Here is a 19,005-nt window from a genome sequence, read left to right on the forward strand (position 1 = left end):
GGGCCCACCTCTCCAGCCTGTCCAGGTCTCTCTGGATGGCGTCCCTCCCCTCCAGCGTGTCTACCTCGCCATACAGCTTGGTATCATTGGCAAACTTGCTGAGGGTGCACTCGACCCCACTGTCCATGTCTGCGACAAAAATGTTGAATAATACAGGCCCCAGTACCGACTCCTGAGGAACGCCACTTGTCACTTCACTTGGACATTGAGCCATTGACCGCAACTCTTTGAGTGTGACCGTCCAGCCAGTTCTTTATCCACCGAGTGGTCCATTTGTCGAATCCATGTCTCTTCAATTTAGAGACCAGGATATCGTGTGGGATGGTGTCAAACGCTTTGCACAAGTCCAGGTAGATGACATCTGTTGATCTTCCCTTGTCCACTGCCGCTGTAACCCCTTTACAGAAGGCCACCAAATTTGTCAGGCATGACTTGCCCTTGGTGAAAGATGAATCAATTGCAATTTAAAAATAAATGTATGTAATGGCCAGAAAAGAGATCAGGTTATTGGATTTTGAGTACTTGCAACTCCCATGGTACCAACTTATGAAGTACAGAGTCTTACTGACCATGGGGTTTTTGTGTGTTTGTTGGTTTTTGGGTGGGTTGTGGATTTCCCCCCCTTATGCTTTCCAGTAAGAACAGGTGTGCTCTACTCTTGGGGTATTTATGCGCACCATTAGCTCAGCAACTAAGTGCCTTTTGTGAAAGGTAATTCTTTTACTAAAACCTCTGCTGCACCAGGGGTGAATGACTAACAGCAACGTACTTGGTGGGAAGAAGGAAAAGACCATCCACGAGCAGGTTTGTGTTGTCCAACACTGACCTTGCCACGAGTCCCAGAGCTGGCTTCAAAGAGCGACTCAGCATTCCCCTACCCTGCGTGCAGCTCCGCAACGGTGACCTGAAAGGTCTTTCTTAAGAAGTAACACCTTTTCCTCATAGTTTTAAATTACAGATGTAAACCCTTGTACTCCCTACACATTCCCTGGAAAATCTTAACTGTCTGTTATCAGATGACGTCAGTAACTCTCCAGAGACAGCAAACGAGCAAAAGCCCGTGATATAAAAAGTACATAAACAGATTATGTCAGAGACAACTCAGTAACTTGCATATCTGGGTTATGAAAGCCTCGTAACCTTTTATACAATTAATACAGCCCCTTCAGAAAAGCGAGGAGAACACCCTGCTACTCACAGACGGCAGGCTGATCTCCAAGCTAATAAGCAGCCATAAACCAATAGATCTTGGTTGAGATTTTAAATCAGATTCTCCCAGTGTAGAGTGTTCCTTAAGTGAAATATAACTCTGTGGAAATTAAGAGCAGAACTGAGCAAAGCCTCTCACCTTCCCCCTAGGAAAGGTTACGCCTCTCCAGTGTACCCATCAGCCTGAAATGCTGAAACAAAACATTCTTTCTAATTAGAAAAGTTACAGACAGGCGGGTGATAGGACTGCTAGGGATTGTCCTGGAAAGAGGTGTATCTACATCTGCGGGTCCTGAGGGAACTGGCAGACAAAGTCGCTAAACCACTGGCCATCATATTTGAGAAGTCGTGGTGGTCTGGCGAGGTTCCTGACAATTGGAAAAAGGCAAACATAACCCCTATTTTCAAAAAGGGAAAGAAGGAAGACCCAGGGAACTACAGGCCAGTCAGTCTCACCTCTGTGCCTGGCAAGATCATGGAGCAGATCCTTCTGGAAACTCTGCTGAGGCACATAGATAACAAAGAGGTGATTGGTGACAGCCAGCACAGCTTCACCAAGGGCAAGTCATGAGACATACCTGAGACAGCAAAACACTTCAGTCCAGCAGTTCTCTGAGGGCTTAATTGATTCTGACACCATAGGAAAACTGATGACATGGAGAACAAACCTCCAAACAAACAGATCTTAGGTTCTGCTATGCACAGTGCTAAAAAATCTCTTCCAGTTTCCACCAGGAATGTGTCGTAGGTGTTATAAGCATCTTTCACACCAAATAGTGCTGCTCTTTGCTTTGGTGGGGTGAGAACGGGACCGCTGGGCATCTCGTAAGAGGTGTGTGATTTCAAGTTCTCTGTTTTCGGCTGCTCTTCTCCCACGTACAGGACCTGGCACGGGGCGGGGGGGCAGAGAGTTGCCAATGCAAACAGCTCCGCTGCCAGACCAAGAGAGGAGCCTTAGGCAAACCCTACAGTATGCAGGAGGCTCCTTTAGTGCACAGATCTGGTTACAAAACACTCTGCAGTGTCTTCCAGCCTGGGAAATTAATACAGTATTAATTTTATGCTGTTTGGTGACAGCTCTCTATAGCTGTGGCTGCACTTCAGCTCTGTGTCCATTTCCTCTGAGTAACAAACCCAAAATTAATCTTGACACAAAACTAATGTAATTTCCCACCCGTGGCTCTCCAGGCACTGCCCCGGTGTGGTGATTTCCCCAAGCCACAGCTGGGGAACTGATCGGGATGAGTGGGAGTCCCCTCTTGCCTGTTGTCCATGGCAGTGACGCTAGATGCACTCCCCACGTGCTTTTGTGTCATGTTTTCCTTTAATTTCTTCAGCTCCTATGAAATCTGGAAGTGAAGTCTCTTCTGTTGACTTTCCCCTGTATTTTCAGTGTGTATTTCCTAGTTTTCCAGAACTGGCAGCAGTTTGGATGGGGAGAGAAACGTTTCTGAATCTTCACCAATTTTTTATTTTATTTTTAAACTTTTCGCTGTTAGTGCTGGATCTTAACTCAGGCTCTGATACGCCGTGTCTGTGGAAGTGGATGCGATGCAGTATCGCGTTCTTGTGTACAGAAATGCCATCTCCTGAACGGCTTTGGTACCAGCAGAGCAGTGATTCTGGACTTCGACCGCTGCAATAAGGATGGGAGCTGAGCTTAGGTGTTCTTTAGAGCACGCATCCTATAGATATACATTGTGTGTAATAAATACCAAAGCTGGAGTGTGGCCCTCATGCAGGAGGCTTTGGGCGAGTGCCCTTTCTGCTGGCCCCGCACAGGCAAGAGGGCATCAGTGAAGGAATGATGGGGATAATTAATACTCTCACGGAGTGGCCAGATAATGGCTGTCTAGGGGTTCTAATGGCTCCTCGTTAGTATAGTGGTGAGTATCCCCGCCTGTCACGCGGGAGACCGGGGTTCGATTCCCCGACGGGGAGGTTGAGCTGCCTTTTCCTGCCCGGGCGCGGGGGGGGCCCCGCGGTTTTTATTTGCCTGTCTGTCCGTCCAATAACGGACCCGCTGGGTGAGAAAAGGGACTGGGAGCAGCGACAGGCGGCGGTTTGCCCTCAGCGTTACCAGCAGGCTGCTCTTCACTCTCTGGGCAAGTGCTCTTCGCTCTCTGGGCAAGTGCCTGTTGGCAAAAAGCGTTGAGACATTCGTTCCTGAGGAAGTGAATGAGGCCATTCTTGGTGAGAAGGGCTCCAGCAGAGCCACAGGGATGCCACCGGCATCTTGCGAGTGCTGAAGGTCTTGCTCGCTGGAGCCAGCGCCGTGCGCTTCGGGAGGATGCTCAGAGCAGGAGCCTTCACCGTGCTGCGGTATGAACACTGTGTAGTAGGGGCGGTAATATTGCCCTAAATGAATTTCTGACTTAGCTAGCTCTAGTGCCTATTCCAGTAGAAACTGAGCCTTAATTTTTAAAACTTATTAATCTATCACAACACTTGGTAATTTGTAAAAGATCAAAATTGCTGTTATTGTTACAATTTGGTACCTTATTTCAAATGTGCATTTCCTTATTATCATCTCCGTCATGACATTTATCCGCCAACCATCAGAGGCATTTCAATTTTGACCAAAATACATTTTTGAAAGCAACTTTTCACATGAAAACTGCGTGGATGTTTTTTTTAACCAGCCCAGCCCGTATACAACTCCTAATAGTTCCAAGACGTCCTTCTAAAAAATAAAAAAGCCCCCCCGCTTCAGCAGTTCGGCCGTTACCGGCAGTGCTCTGCCCGCCATGCAGCCTGCGTGGCCGCCTCTGCTTTGGGAGCAGCGCCTGCGCTGCGGCACGTCGGCGCCTGGCGGCCACAGAGATTGTTCCTGCAGGCTCAGCTCCAATGCTGGTTCCGAGCTGGACCCCAGGAATAGAAACTTGTGAGAACAGCGATGGCCCCTGTCGGGAAGCCCAGACAAAACCTGTTTGCAAAACCTGTGGGCCCAGTCTGTGAGTCTGAAGGAGCGTGGCACGGATCTCAGCAGGGTCCTGGGGCAGGTCACCGCAGAAGGGGTGACAGTGCCGGGTTGTGTGCTGGGGAGCTGCCAGCACCCACCTGCCTTGAGATAATCCCACTGCCTCTTTTGGAGTTTTCTTGCTTTTTCTTCCAGAGTTTTCATCACCTTTGCAGGTGGTGACTAATGCATAGGACCGAAAACGTGAGATTCTGGAACTGAAACTGCAAATCTGGGGTGGGTCAGCTGCAGGTCCCAGGTGTGCGTGGGGGTCTCTGCAGCACTCACCCTTTGAGACATGTGTCTTTGGTAACTTTCAGGGAGAATTATTAAACATCTCATACAGAAAGAATATTTACATTTTTAAGTATCTTGTTGAACAAGTGTTTAATCAGTTGTTTTACTCGGAAACACGGAATTTTCAGAGTTGGAAGGGACCTCCAGAGATCACCTAGTCCAACTCCCCTGCTAAAGCAGGATTGCCTGGAGCACATCACTCAGGACTGCATCCAGGCGGGTTTTGAAAATCTCCAGAGAAGGGGACTCCACCCCCTCCCTGGGCAGCCTGTGCCACTGCTCTGTCACCCCAACCGTAAAGAAGGTTTTCCGTATATGTGAATGGAACTTCCTATGTTCCAACTTGTGCCCATTGCCCCTCGTCCTGTCACTGGGAACCACCGAGAAGAGTCTGTCTCCATCCTCCTTCAACCCACCCTTTAGATACTTGTATGCCATAATAAGGTCTCCCCTCAGCCTTCTCTTCTCCAGGCTAAAGAGTCCCAGCTCTCTCAACTCCAAGCAGTGTGTCAAGCAACAGGGGTCACAGATAGAACCCCAGTTCGGGAGCTTCTCCCTGCAAATTTGCATGTCCCTCACCTATACTTGCAAAGGTTGATCTAGCTGTTCTAGCGGTGGTTGGTTCCTGGTGGGCTTCACTGGGAGGCTGAAACCACTAATTAACGAATCTCAGCTTAGTTCTAAGGTTATTTTCAAATATATTTGCTAAGTTTTGTTAAACTGTTTTTCCAACCTAGACCGTGCTCCAGGACACCTGCTCGACCTGGAGCATTTCCGTGGACCTGGGGTTTGGGGCATCCCTGGGGTGTGCCCCCAGGCTGCAGCCCACCGCAGGCGAGGGCACAGGGATGCTGCGCCCCTGAGGTGGCCCTGGGGAACCTCCACCACTGCCACAGGGAGAGTGGTGACAGGTGACAGCAGCACATGCTCATTAATGATCCCACTCGTCAAATGTATAATCTGAAACCCGAGGTGAATTAGGGATGTGTTTCACTTCTCTTTGGCATTCGCAGGCTCACGCAGTGCTGCGGGACTCAGCAGCGTGGCATGTGGCACTGTTCATGTCCCTGCTGGCAGCAAGATCTGCACCACGTGGCTATAAAGCGACGGGGCTGCTCCGGGGGAAAGGCTGAGCCTTCGCTTCCTGAGAGGTGAAGCACTGGCATAGAGATTACCTCTCGTGAACAGATGCGGTAAAGTTGGGTTTCACACTTCATGGGCTCTCGTGCTTAGGACGTGCAGTTTAACATCAAAAAACTTGTTTTAGAATGCAATTTGATGGCACAATAAGGCTTTCAGTCGCTCCTGGCAATGTTGGATTAACACATGGCTGCTCTCTAGTCACTTTAGTTACTGGATTGTAGGATTTGGAACAGATTTTTCCAAATCAGAAGGTGTCAGCAAAATACTAAAAGAAATGTCACACCTAAAAACCTCCTGTCCAGTCACTGCAGCTCATGTTGATGGAAAGTGTTGCTGAAGAAAAAAAATTCCAGCACTTTTAGAGGGACTTCTTAACAGCTCTTTCAGGAGACATGAAACTAGATGTGTTGAAATAACACTTGTCACTTACATGTTTATTTGCAATGTGATTCTGGTTTATAGTATTGTTCATTATTTCATTCAAATGCCTGTGTTCTCTGAAGAAATACGAGACGGCTGTCCTAGCTTGTCCTACTCCCATGCATAAAACAACAGTATTTTACTCGAAGTGAGTATCTTTTTCAGTCTCTAATAACCTGCTTCTTGGCTCTTCATTCTCTGTCTTCAGAGATGCGGTGATCCTCTTGAGCTGTCAATTTTTAGCCTGGTATAGGCTTACAAATGTATCATTCTGAGACTATGAAAACTAAATCTGGCTTTTTGTTGGCACAATATTGTCCTTTTAGAGAATTTCCTGGGAAACTGAGAGCATCTTATTTTAAAAAGAAATTAAAGAAATCATTCCTTCAGCTCTGGACCCTACTTTCCCTGCTTGGCTATGGATAATCCTTGGGTAAATTGCTGGAAAACATGCCTTCATTTTTTAAACATTATTTTCCAATCCCTCATTTTTTTAAAAAAGATGTTTTCTTTCATTTTTTTCTTTTTAATCAGGTGAGTCCCTTGTGCCCCCATTGAGCATCTCTGCAGGGCACAGCCTCTCCCCTGCGGGTCACTAGCCATTCCTCAGCACGCAGGAGTTGCTGGTTTGGGTCTGGTGAGTACTAAACTTGTTCCTTTTTTTTTTTTCATCTCCCCCTGTAGATGCTCCCGAAAGCCTGCACAGGCTTGAATTGGGGTCCGTCCCAGCCGCAGCTTGGTGCTTCTCTCGGCAGGCGCAGCAACGCCTGGGGAGGGGGCTGCAGCCCAGCCTGGGGGTGGGCTGAGCGTGGCTTGTAGGAGGGCAAGCTGGGCCAGCCCGCGCTGAACGCACTTCGGTGCCCCCTGTGCTTGGTACAGCTGTGTTTCAGGGGATCACATGCAAATGGGTTATCTGTCCAGTGGTGCCAGTAAAAGCACTTGCGAGCCTGAGGTGATGCGCGTAAAGAGGCTGAGAGAGCAAAGGGAGGTGCTGCAGGTGTGCCACGGGCTCTTGTGCAACCCTGGGCCATATCTACATCTCCTCCCACCAACCCTGGCCGTGACAGGGTGATGAAGTGAAACTGCGCAAACAAGTTTTCTTTAATGATTTAGGCTTAACAAAATCTCCCTTAAGCCTCTAAATTGATTCCACAAAACCTGCCGTTGGTCCTTTTGAGTCATCTGTTGTCACCTTCAGCCCGGGTGCTATTATTAAAGCGCATCTGTGTTCCTTCACGGTAACAGCACCCTGGCTGTAGCTAATACCTTTCCTTCTAGGGCAGCGGCTCCCGGGTCTCGCCTTCGGGCCACTCCAGGGGTTCTGGTTAACACCCGGCTCGTGCCTGGTGGCGGCAGCCGCAGGAAGTGCCTCCAGCTGGTGCTTACATTTAAATATTTGCACTAGCGTGTTCCCACTAGGCTAGCTGAATAGCAAAATATTGAGTTCACTGCACTCTCACTACTTGATGTTTTTATCATTTAAGGCTTGAGACAACTTGTAAATGCTTAAAATAGTGTGAAAATCCCTGTGCTGGCACAGACTCCCAGCCTTATTGGAAGGCTGTCTGCTGTTCTCCTGGTATAAAAGTTTCATATGTTCCACAGAACAACTATGGTAAAGCAGAATTTTAAATAACCAAACCTATACGACACCATTTAAAAGGAAATCCGTAGCTTAAGGGTGTCAGGATAACAGGTTGATTGAAAAATAAGAATTGATGACAACCAGCTGTACATCGAGTAAGTATCCCGGCTTCAGTGGGCTCCTATAATCCCACTGATTTCTACAATTTTTCCACAAGGGTATTAAATGAATCTTTGTCCGTATAAACTACAGATAACCACACTATTCCCAGGTTCTGTGCATTGGGAACGTAACATGTAAGAAGCTGAAAAACTTCTCTGAGAGAAGGAAGAAGGAAGCAGGGAGAAGGGTTATGGGAGGCAGGCGAGATCTGCTCCAGGTGGCAGTGCGGCTGCGGGACCAACAGCTCTTCCCAGACAAACCTTTGGCAGTTCATCCTGCCGGTAGCTTTTTTCACACACGACATCCCCTTCAGCAGTTGGACGGGTGCAGCGCCCCGCTGCCGTGCGGAGGGTCAGTCCGGAGGGTGGGAGGTACCGGGTCGGAGCGGCAGCCGGCGCCTGGCTGCTCGGGGTGGCACCCCCAGCGCAGGAGGAGGTTTACTCGGTTCAGTGTAATGAGCTTTCAATAGATGACCGAAGTTTTCCTATGGGTGTTTCAGACTAGTTTAACTAAATGTCATTGCTCCTTTAGTTTCTCCGTAAAGGCAGTGCTCAGAAGCAACAGCTGACTTGCCCAAGAAAGCACAACCACTGATATGTCTCAGGTCTTTAACATAGCACCGCTTTTTCCTGCCTTAGATAATTAATCCTAAATTCCTGGTTGAACATTCCTCCTCTTGAGGAGGAAAGAAGCAACCTCCGTGTTGCTATTTGTAACGGAGGAGTATGATTGGGGGTTAGAGGCTGCTTTTTACCACCATGGTATTTGTAAATAACGCTGTGGACAACAGATAGCGTGGTTGCTCTTTGCTCTGAGCGGGAACATCAACCATTGATATCTGATCTGGTTATAACCCTTATCTGGTAGTGAAACCTCTCCCTTGGTGAGGTCTGTCTTGGGAAATGACAGCTTTAGCTGTTAGACTAGAGATGGGCGGGAAATATCTTACATTGGTGCCTAGCAGTTGAGAAGGCCAAATTCTGCATGTAAAGAAAAATCAGACATCCCTCTTACTCAAGACTTGTAGCATGTTTTGGTGCCAATGCCCGGCCCTGCTGCTTGCTGCCTGCTCGCTGCAGACGGACGCAGGACGTTTCTTGGCTCGCTCTGACAGCATGCCTTGAGTGCTGTAAGCAGCCTTTGGCTAAACAATAAACCTCTTACCTTCAAACTGTTTGTTTTTTTTTTAATTATTTAACTGTGAATAAATACTCCTCTATGCTGTCTAATAAAGCTGTCTCTTTGGGCAAAAGAAGGACTCGAGTTTAACCTTAGCTGTTGAGTCATTAATTATCTTTTTTAACAGTATGCATGTGCTCACGCACCCCTTTCAATGTTTCTGAGAAAGAGTGGCAGTATCCAAACACATCATTACCAGCTGCAGCCACCTCAAGCTAAAATGTCACACCCACAGTCTCATTCAGGCGCAGATGAAATCCAGATGCACAAATGCTCAAGTTCTCCACAAGGGAGAGGCTAAATGGTGCATAAAAGCACTTGTATCTTAGCCTTTAATGCTATAGACAAGTTCAGATTATTGTTGCAGCAACTCTAATGACTAGCTGTTGGCTTTTTTTTGTTGTTCAAATCTGTTGTTTTACCATTCTGGATAATTTAAAAATGCCAGTTCCCCAAACACATCTGCTGAGTGAGGATGTTCGCTTCATCTCGAAATGGCTTGATGTTTCAGGAAATGTTTTGGCCCTTGCAGGAATCCCAAGGCCGAGATGTGAATGTGAGAAGCTTCTAGGAATGTAGAGCAACTTTGCTGCTTTTTCCTACCCACAGCTTTATTTTTAGCATGCATCATGTTTAAGCCCAGGGCCATGTCTGGGAAACAACAGGAGGTACTTTAGTTCCTTTATATGCATAGCCTGACTGTTCATTCTTGGGGTTTTTTGGCTTTATGAAGCAGATTTTCATCTTTACAGCTGTGATATCTCCATGAAATTGGAGGTGACTCTCACAGACTCATTAGGCATCAAGGAAAAAATGAAATGAAGCAAAACGAGTTTTGTGCAGTGAGGCAGGAGCGTGCCAGTGCCGCTACGGCTGGGACTGCTCCGAGGTACCAACCCAAAGGCCATTCCGTGCCCTTGGGAGGGGAACCACGTGCTTTCCCCACGCCAGGAGCCGTCAGCCATCGGTGGGAGACGCCTGTGCGGTGCCGGGCCCTGCTGCAGGCAGCAGCCATGGCCATGACCTGCCTGCCGCCCGTGGCCGAGGGGCTCAGGGCACTGCTGCCGGCACCTCACGGCACGCCATGGGTCTGGGAGAAAAGCTGCTGCGTGGACCTCCAGTGTTCCTCTGTGGGCCTGGTGCTGCCCTCCCAAAACTCTCACGGCCTTTTTCATCAGCAGAAGGAAAACTGCGCTTCCCCGGGATCACGCTTGGAGCATAGCTCCGCACGTGGCGCAGTATATGTTTAACTGCTTTTTAATATTAAAAACCTCTGGGTTTGGTTAGAAGCATTGCCAGCACAACTATGTTGGGAGGTGACATTAACTGTATCAAGCAAACCAGAATGAACATAAATTTGTTGCTTTGCTCTCTCCACCCCAGCTGCTCATGATGCTTTTTCCTTCCTCTGAGCAGCAGCCGTGCGATGGGCTGGGTGGCACGGAGCTCCGCTTCGCCCTTGGAGGGTTCGGGGTGTCTCTGTGTCCCCCTGCGCACCCTCCAGGCACTGGGATGGAAACCAGCCTCCTGCGCAGGTTGTGGTATGTGTCTCTGCCATCACTCTTCAGGTGGCTGCTTACTTTGGTTTTAAACCTAAATGCCTTCATCTCGTTAAGTCTCATCTTCATGGAAGGGTTATTCCCTGTAATGCGTCCTGGATGTGGGCAGGGTGATGTCTGCGTGGGATGAGCTCGCTGCTCTGAGCCCGTCCCGCACAGGGGGGAGTGGGGAACGGCTGCTCGCGTGGCCCAGCTGCACCCGCCGTTATATCTGAGGATTTCATTTGTCCAAAACCTTTAATTTGTCCAAAACCCTTTTTTAAATGGAAGCATATACTTAATGGTTTCTCTTCATCGTGACACTTCCTTCAAGCGTCTAAGAAATTCAGGCCAAAAAATCAGCTATGCGTGTGAGTTTGTTGTATCAAATACATGAACTGTGGCTGAGAACTACCCAGTCTGCTCTGCAGGTCTGAAGCGTGCGGCAGCGCTGAGGAGAGGATGCGTAACACTGCGGTTCACAGCCTCAGAGCAGTCACTGTGCCTGTCATCAGCTGTGCCTCTAGTCGTCAAATTTCTTTCCGCTGGGGGACATTAATTAAGTTGTCTTAATGAGGATGCAGGCTTGCAGCAACAGTCCACAACATAAGGAATCAACTCCAAAGGCTCTCGGGGCGCTCTCAGCCCTCCCCTGGATGCAGTTGTGTGCTCAGTGAGGAGCATCCAGCTCTGGGGGTGGGGTGATTTATCAGCTGAGGTATAGACGCGTGCGTGTGGCGGTGATGTGTGTGGGGGAGCCGCCCGGTAAGTGTTGCTGTGCGCTGAACTTGCTTCAGCACATACCATCAAAACTTAGTCCTGGGAGATATCAGACGCAGACCGCCTGCCAGAAATAGCAATGGTGGACGTGTAAAGCCCGTATGTAATACCAGCAGTCGTTCCAGTTATTTCCCCATCAATTTCTTTTCTTTTTCAGGACAGATTTTGCCAAGGAGCTTCATCAGTGCTGAGCTACATGGTGGGTATTTGCTTTTTGCCCATACGCAGCGGCTTCCACTTCAAAGCTATTTCATTCTCATGTCCCAAACAGGGAAGGGGCCTAAATTTAATGATTGGATGTGCCTCTACTTCTTCCAGCAGGGTCTTATGAGAACATATTTATGTGGGCACCACGTCACAAGCAGGTAACTGAACAGGTATACGGCAGAGGGGTTTTGTACATCCCCATCGCTGCTTCCAGCCCCTGCCCAGGCAGCATCAGTCGTGATTCTGGAGTTTGCCTTTACAGCGAAGACAGGTCCAAGGGCACCCTGTGAAGAGGTGTTTGGAGGGAGCTGTGGTGCCCAGGAAGATGGTTCCCCTGTGTCTTACTGTGTCTATGCCAGTCTGGGTTTCTGTAAGTAAAATAAGGCTGCAAGGCCTGAGCATTACTCACCCCTCTGTAGAGGGCAGCGAGTACACGAGAGAGCAGATACCACAGGGCAGAAGTGCCTTTGGAGCAGGGTTTCTCTGAGGATGTTCCTCAGGTAACTGATGAATCCTAGTCCTGGACACCTCTTCTGTTTGAGTGGTCTCTGCACAACACCTTCGCTCAGGTTAAGCCCATAACACAGGAGAAGTATCCCACCCTATTTCTAGACCGGGCTGCTCTGTTCAAAATAAATATTTAAAAAACATGAAAAAAAACAACAAAACCCCTCCCAAATAAACAACTACCCACTAGTAACAGGCTGCCCAGAGAAGTGGTGGAGTCGCTATCCCTGGAGGTACGTAAAAGACAGGTAGACACGGTGCTGAGGGTCATGTTTTAGTGGTGGACTTGGCAGTGTGAGGTTGGTGGTTGGACTCGATGATCTCAAAGGTCCCTTCCAACCTAGATGATCCTATGCTATAGTAAAGGAGACAGCAGGCACGCAGCCCACCGCACAGACACGGTGGGTTAGCAAGCTCAGAGAGGAGGGGGAAGCTGTTCCGCAGACGGTTACTGCAGCGCAGCTGGGAACGCAAAGGTAGAGCGCTCCCAGAAACACGCGTCGCCTCGCTCTTTATTTATGGCCCTGGGCGGCAGGGAACGGCCGTGTTTATAGGAGGAGGGAGCCGAGCTGCGGAGCTGGGCTGTGATCTGTGCTGGGACGCCAGTGGGGCCGCTGCCCTGGGCTCCGCTCCCCGCTCTTGCCAGAGGGATGTTCACTGGCTACCTGTGGACTTCTCCTCTGCGGGAACTTCTCTAGTCCAGCCGAAGAGGCAAACGCCGGGAGAACGGACCTGCCTTGGTCCTAACGCCCTGCAATTTCTCTCCAAGGGTTTGGATCCGTCGGGATGAGAACGGAGGCACCCGGGAAGCCCCACCTGAGGCGATGCCTCAGCGACCACCCCAGGCGCCCCACCGGCAAGGCCTGGGATGGCTTCTGGAAGAGCGCAAGGGAAAAACGCCTCGCAGGTCAGTCCAAAGGTGTATGTAATCCCGTGCTGGTGCGAACTGAGCATCAGGGCTATGGCCTCGATCAAGGAATGGAAACATATCTACTTTTTTTGGCAAGCGTGCTCCTTTTACTGCTGCTGCATCGTGCATTGTACCGCTGTGTCGCACCAGGGTACTTGCCTTTGCCTGCGCTGCTTTTTTTCCTTTGTGGGACCGAGTGGGTCTAGAGCTGTGAATTTTCAGATTTAGGCAGAATTTTATTTCTAGCTTTTGATATTTATACTTGTTCTTTGGCTGGAGTTTTGTAGGCATTTTAAAAGATGAAGGTGTCCATCAGCTCCACAGTGCCCCACAGACTCTTCTCAAGGCACACGAGTAATTTTTAAAGCTGTATGACCACAAGCAGTTGCAAGGACAAGCCCAGAAGTAAGCCTGAGGGAGTAAAGGAAGTAATATTCCCTTAGATATCAGCTTTTGGGTAATGACACATAAAGAACTCAGGACAATGTATAGCAAAAATTCACTTTCTGAGAAAGTAGTTGTTGCATGAACAGGCTGCTGGCTCATTGCCTGGGGAGGGAAGCGTGAGCATCGCATGGCAGGATGACATCAGTGCTTATGACATGCACGCTAAAGAAAACCTCCTTCCAGAACAGCAGTGTGGCTGGAAGGACCTTTGGGGACTTTAAGCCTGGTATTTTGTGATAAAAATACATATGCTCTTAGGAGTAGTGAGGAATACTAGATAGGTGAGCACAAGGAGTTTCTTCCAGAGAATCTGGCAGATTTTCAGCGTGAAGTTGGTGCAGAAGTTCTGGATAAACCCAGATGTGATGGAGCTAAACTTTCGAGACCATCTCGGAGTGCACAAAGTACTGTTGTGTCCTGTTAACACTGTGGGCTGTGGGCAGCCCAGCACTGGAAGGCAGTGCTGAGGCTATTGTCAAGTTGAACTCCAAAGTTTTTAGTGGAGAGGGGGTAAAAAAAAAATAATCTATTACTCAGCTTTTGCCTGCACTGACGGCAGTAGGAGCCAATTTGATGCAAGATCAAACAGGGAACTCCTGTTCCAGTTCATATTTTTTTCCTGCTGCCATTTGTTAGGTGTTGCTGATCTTCAACAAGGATTCCAGTGAGCAACTTGGGCAAAAAATAAGCAAGTAGGTAGTGAGGAGTAGGTTCACTAAAATAAGTGAAACATGAACTCTCCAATTTGATCCTTTTGGTTTGGAAACCTGTGCCCATCAGAGTGATACCGGGGTTAAGGATGGACGCCTGCAGGAGGGGGGTTGTAAAGGAGCGGCCGATCCCAAGGGCTGGTGTGAAGCAAAATCCTGACCAGGCTCATCCTGCTGGTACTCTGTAATGAATATTAGTGGATCCACTGCAGATGTGAGGCTAAACCAAAGCCTGGTCAAGCTAAGCCCTAGCAGATGGGGAAGGTCAGCCCCCAACTTTAGATCTGAGCTTCCCAATTGTTCTGTCTATTTGCACAAAATCTGAGGCCGCTCTGATCACCCCCTGAAGAGTTAGATCAAGAGAGCTAACCTCTGTCACACCAAGGTCCCTGGATTTTGCACCATTTAATGTCTGCCGGGGCTGGTCGGGTGCCCTGCAAAGGCAGAGGGGTCTGCTGCACGCCCAGCGAGACCCGTGCTGCTCGGGGTGACCGTGCCGCAGCCCTGCTTGGTCCACGGTGCTGGGAAGTGGACAAGTCCTAGGAGGAGCACACAGGTGGGTTTGGTGCCAAATATCACCTGGGAACGTGCCTAGTTACACCCCCCCCCCCCCAAAGGCTTGGTTGGTGCCTGTGCTTTGCAGGAAGATATCTGGTACACTGCACAGTGAAAGCGTACTGAAACAGCCCCTTGCAACTGTTGGGTAAAAAATATATACCATGTTTACTTTGGCTGGAACAAAGAACTTCTTGTCCCTGACAGACACAAATGCATGGCAGAAACCCTCAGAGACAGTTTGCTTCCCTACCTAAGTCCAGATTGTTACCTTCATGTTGTCTTGTCTTCAAAACCAAATAAATAAGTAACACCACCAGATTGTTCTTATTGACCTTAACAGTGACTCGTCTTTAAAAAGTTACAAAATTAAAATAACCACACTAGATCAGTCAAAGAGGGCTCTGGGGGTCCGAGAGCCTGACCCTGCCCTCAGGGTTCTGACCCTCCAACTTTCCCATTTCGCTTCTTAACATCAGCATCTCTGGTATCTCCTTGATGTATCTTCAAATGGAATTCATTCCCACAAACAAAAGCGTAACTGGAAAGCTCTTAAGAATGACCGTCACAGAGCCTGTTTCCTAAAGGTTTCTTTTCTTCTACCTGATGTTGTCAGGAAATCTGGGGCTGCTCTTGGTACAACGTGGGGTTTTTGAGTGGCTGCTGCTCAGAGAATCAGCCTGAGCCGAAAAGGCTAAGGGTCAGTTCTGGGCTCCTCTTCATTTTTTGAGTACTACAGAAGGATGTGAACTTGAACCTGCATGTTTTTTCGAGAAGCCTTTCTAGGATGTCAAAAATAACACCTCACCTGTCCAGCAGCCTGTGCACAAGCCTTACACCCCAAGCTGTCAGGCTGTGTGCTAGCAAGTGCAAAGGTGCACGGAGCAGAGCCTCGGGCAGCCGGGGCCCCATGACAGGCCGGGGGTGGCGGGGTCTGGGGCTGCCCGGGGACCCTGCGCTGCCCAGCCCAGAGAGCGCCGGGCTTGTGCAGCAAAGTGCCTGTGCTGTCCCTCCTTTTCAGCACGCGGTCCCTGTCCCCAGCAGGGAGCTGGCAGCATCCCAGAGAGGGCAAGAGTAATAAATGTTCTAGTTACTGAAAATGGCTTCCTAAATTACTTATTTTATTTTTTAAGAAACTTGGTGGGCTGCACACAGGCCTTTCCACCTGTGGCTTGCATTCATCTCTGCAGAGACAGGTTTTGGCGGCAGTATTTCCACCCAGCAATCCGCTGTTCCCTTGCCAGCGGGCAATCCCTCTCTCTTGCCATCCCTCTCTCCAGCCCCGAGACTGTGTTCAAAATAAGTCGAAGCTGCAACCGCCAAACTGAGATTTATTTTTTTTCCCCCTGAGCCTGAAAGCACTTCACTCTTTATAAGAAGGCCTTTCAGAGGTGCCAAGGGACTTAACTGTTATTGCAAACATCCCCGTTCCTCTTTCAAAACAAGAAGCACGTTATTCTTTGGGCTGAAGATAAGTTTCACTTTGGAAGTTTATTGATGTTGCCAGTGAGACGTGATATGCTCCTCCCTGAGGATGGAGCAAAAAGGCTGTCAGATTAGTTTGGGACTTCCAGTGGAGGAATAGAACATTGGGAATCGTATTTGTGTGTAAGATATATGATTTGGGGGTCTCTCAATTCCTTGAACCACTTTGAAAGTCCTAGCTTTAATTTGTGTGGGCTGGTCACGACTCTGGCATTGGAGCACAAAGACGTTTGAGCTGGACTGGAAGGTGGCGCCAAACCAGAGTCACTGCTTGCAGTGGTGGAGCCCATCAGGCCAGACCTGCATTGGAAGTGGTGAGCGGTTTATCATGTGTACATACAAGATGCGTTGGTCAGGAGGAGTATCGAGCATGAATGTTACTGAGGAGCGAAAGTAACACATGTTCTGCCATATAGATGGTCTCTTTCTCCTGTAAAACAATAGCCAGAACTTAAATTACAGCTCTTCCAGATGGTATGAATAAGGCTCAGCATGATAAGGATGCCTTTTGAGAAGCTCAGAGTTCAGGCGTTTGCCGTTTCTCAGGAATATTTGCGTTATCCCTCTGTTCTCGGCTGATGTAAAGGGACAAAGTCCTATTTCTGGTCCTGGAGCCTATCACAAAGCTCAGCCCCCAGGTCCATAGTTTATTGCAATTCTGTGTTTCTCAGAAAGAAGTTGTAAAATAGTAATCCTGTTATTAATTGGAAAATATACACACATACGTGAGCACATACACACACATTGAGAGAAATGGTATATCAAAATATGTTTTGCTTTAGAAAGCAACACTTCATGCTTCAGAAAATAACACTTCAAAAAAGGGAAACTCTTTCAATAGTTTCCCGTGAAAAGGTGCATACCTCTGGTTGAACTCAGCCTATCCCTTCCCAGGGTGACACAATTTAGGTAATTCTTAAAAACCCAAGCTATAGCTATCTTAAAAATCCATAGAGGTCATCTCTTATTCAAATTATAAGCTAATGGGCTTTTAGCAATGTGGACCTCTGCTCTTAAAGGCATTTTAATTCTGTTGAGCCTTTCACGACAGCCCTTTTGGCACTTCATTTGGCCAAAGCTGTTCCCTGCTGCCACAGCACGTGCCCCAGAAGCACAGGTCTTTGTCCTGAGGGCTGTGCTGGTACGCGTGCCGTTGTTGGTGATATGGGTTAGAGCTTCATTTTTTCAAGTTTCTATAGATATCACACAAGATCTGTTATTTGTCAGAGGAGAAAAATTATTTTTAATATAGCATGTTTGATAGACTTACATTAGAGAAATATGGGGGGAAATCAGGCATGACAAACTCCGTACTTTGCCAAAGTAATTCTTCATACTGTAATTGTATTGTTTCTGTACAACAGAGGCATTATATGTTATTGTAACTGAGTTCAGTCATGCCTGAGATATTATTATGTCTTCTACTTAATGATGTTAAAACCAAAGCTAACACCAAGAAAGCAACTGTACTCAGTAGATCAAAAGATACATTTTCTTCTACCTAGTGTCATTGCATCTGTTCTCTTCTAAAACCAATGTTGTGATAAGGCTTTCCAATGAAGGAATTAGGGAACTCTCCAGTGCACTTGTATTTCTGAGTCAATGCAGAGAAGAAAATAAAGCCCCACGAGTGGTGTCAGACCTGCTTTTGGCTGGGTCCCGAGAAGGGGAGCTGAGTAAACCCTTCCCAGCGGCTGCATCCCCTGGCACCCACAGGCTCGAGGGGTGCGGAGGGCTATGGCGAGCCCGGCCATGGGGTACCCTCAGTGAGAGAGAGCCCAGCAGGACGCCAAACACTGCAGCCCCTCGGTGCACTGAGTGACGCCTCGTTCAGAGCCACGCTTGGTGCTGGCACCCCTCTGTTGCACCCTGAGCTCTGGGCTGCCCTTGGAAAGGGAAGAAACTCCTGCAGCAAGCCACACTTTAAACCATTTGTTCCTATTTTGGGAAGTGATATAAACCATACCGAGAGCTTTCTAGGGGGGGAGACAAGCCACAGACTTTTCAAACAAATCACTTTGTGCCAGTCCAACCGCTGCACAGTCCGAAGGGCTGGGAAGTAAAGATTTAGCAGCATGTTTGGGGCTGGCTCCTCTCTGTTTCCCTGGATGGCAGTTTGTGCTCCGTGCTGGAGGTGTCCCAGGCAACTTCCCTGGGCTGGCAGGAGCAGGGGCACTGAGACCCTGCGTGCTGGACCGGCAAGGGGTGGGGGGCCAGGCGCACCTCTTGGCTCTCCTCCCATGGTCTCTCAGGGGTTTTTTCCAGAACACTGGTTGCCTTGACAAATATTTTGCAGCGTTGTCACAAGCACCCTGGGAGACTGCCCAAAGACCAGGGAAGCTCTATGTAATCCTAAAAAAAATGAAGCGTGCCATAGCCCGTGCTGCATCTCTGCCCACTGCCGTGATGGCGGTTGATGGCTGGAGGGGAGGACTCCCTCCGGCTTTTGCCGTGCTGCCTCCCTTTCCCCCAGCGGTACCCGGCCCAGCCCCATCCCCGGGCTAACGCGGCCCACCCGGGGCAGGTGGAGATGCTTATCCCCCTGTCCCCACACAGCGTGCCTGCAGTGCGGAATGCACAAGATCCTCCCCCAGGGTTTGACAGACCCTGGATGGGGGGAGGTCCCCCATGGGCATCACCAGAGGTTGCTTTGTCTTCAGGGGAGGTCACCACAGGCTATGTATTTACATTGTGACCTGGTGCTCTCTTCTCCTGCCTTGCCTCTGCAAAACAGAGAGGGTAGGAGCAGCGTTTTTCACTGTGCTGGCAGCTCTGTAGCCAGCAGGGCACCTTGCAGAGTGCTAACGTGGAGACCTGAATGTGCCTGGTGGGCAACAGAGAGGAGAGACCTGGCCTGGGCTGGAGGTGCTGTGGGTGCTGCGGGAGGCAGCCAGGCATACCCAGGAGCAGGA

At 49.0% G+C, this 19,005-nt stretch overlaps 1 protein-coding gene and 1 non-coding gene across 2 annotated transcripts in view; both read left to right on the forward strand.

Moving 5' to 3' along the window:
* The first annotated feature begins 3,078 nt into the window (after positions 1-3,078).
* TRNAD-GUC lies at positions 3,079-3,150 on the forward strand. Its single transcript has one exon. It is a non-coding gene; the product is annotated as a tRNA-Asp (tRNA).
* Positions 3,151-9,967: 6,817 nt separating this feature from the next.
* The window catches only part of LOC104291624 (rho GTPase-activating protein 7-like), a 68,597-nt gene continuing 59,559 nt past the window's right edge, over positions 9,968-19,005 (forward strand). The window contains 3 exon segments of the mRNA XM_009890881.1: positions 9,968-10,192; positions 10,338-10,495; positions 12,756-12,893. Coding sequence (XP_009889183.1) covers positions 9,968-10,192; positions 10,338-10,495; positions 12,756-12,893 — 521 coding nt within the window.

Source organism: Charadrius vociferus, unplaced genomic scaffold (genome assembly GCF_000708025.1).
Source record: "Charadrius vociferus isolate BGI_N301 unplaced genomic scaffold, ASM70802v2 scaffold108, whole genome shotgun sequence".
In the NCBI taxonomy this organism is placed as follows: domain Eukaryota; kingdom Metazoa; phylum Chordata; class Aves; order Charadriiformes; family Charadriidae; genus Charadrius; species Charadrius vociferus.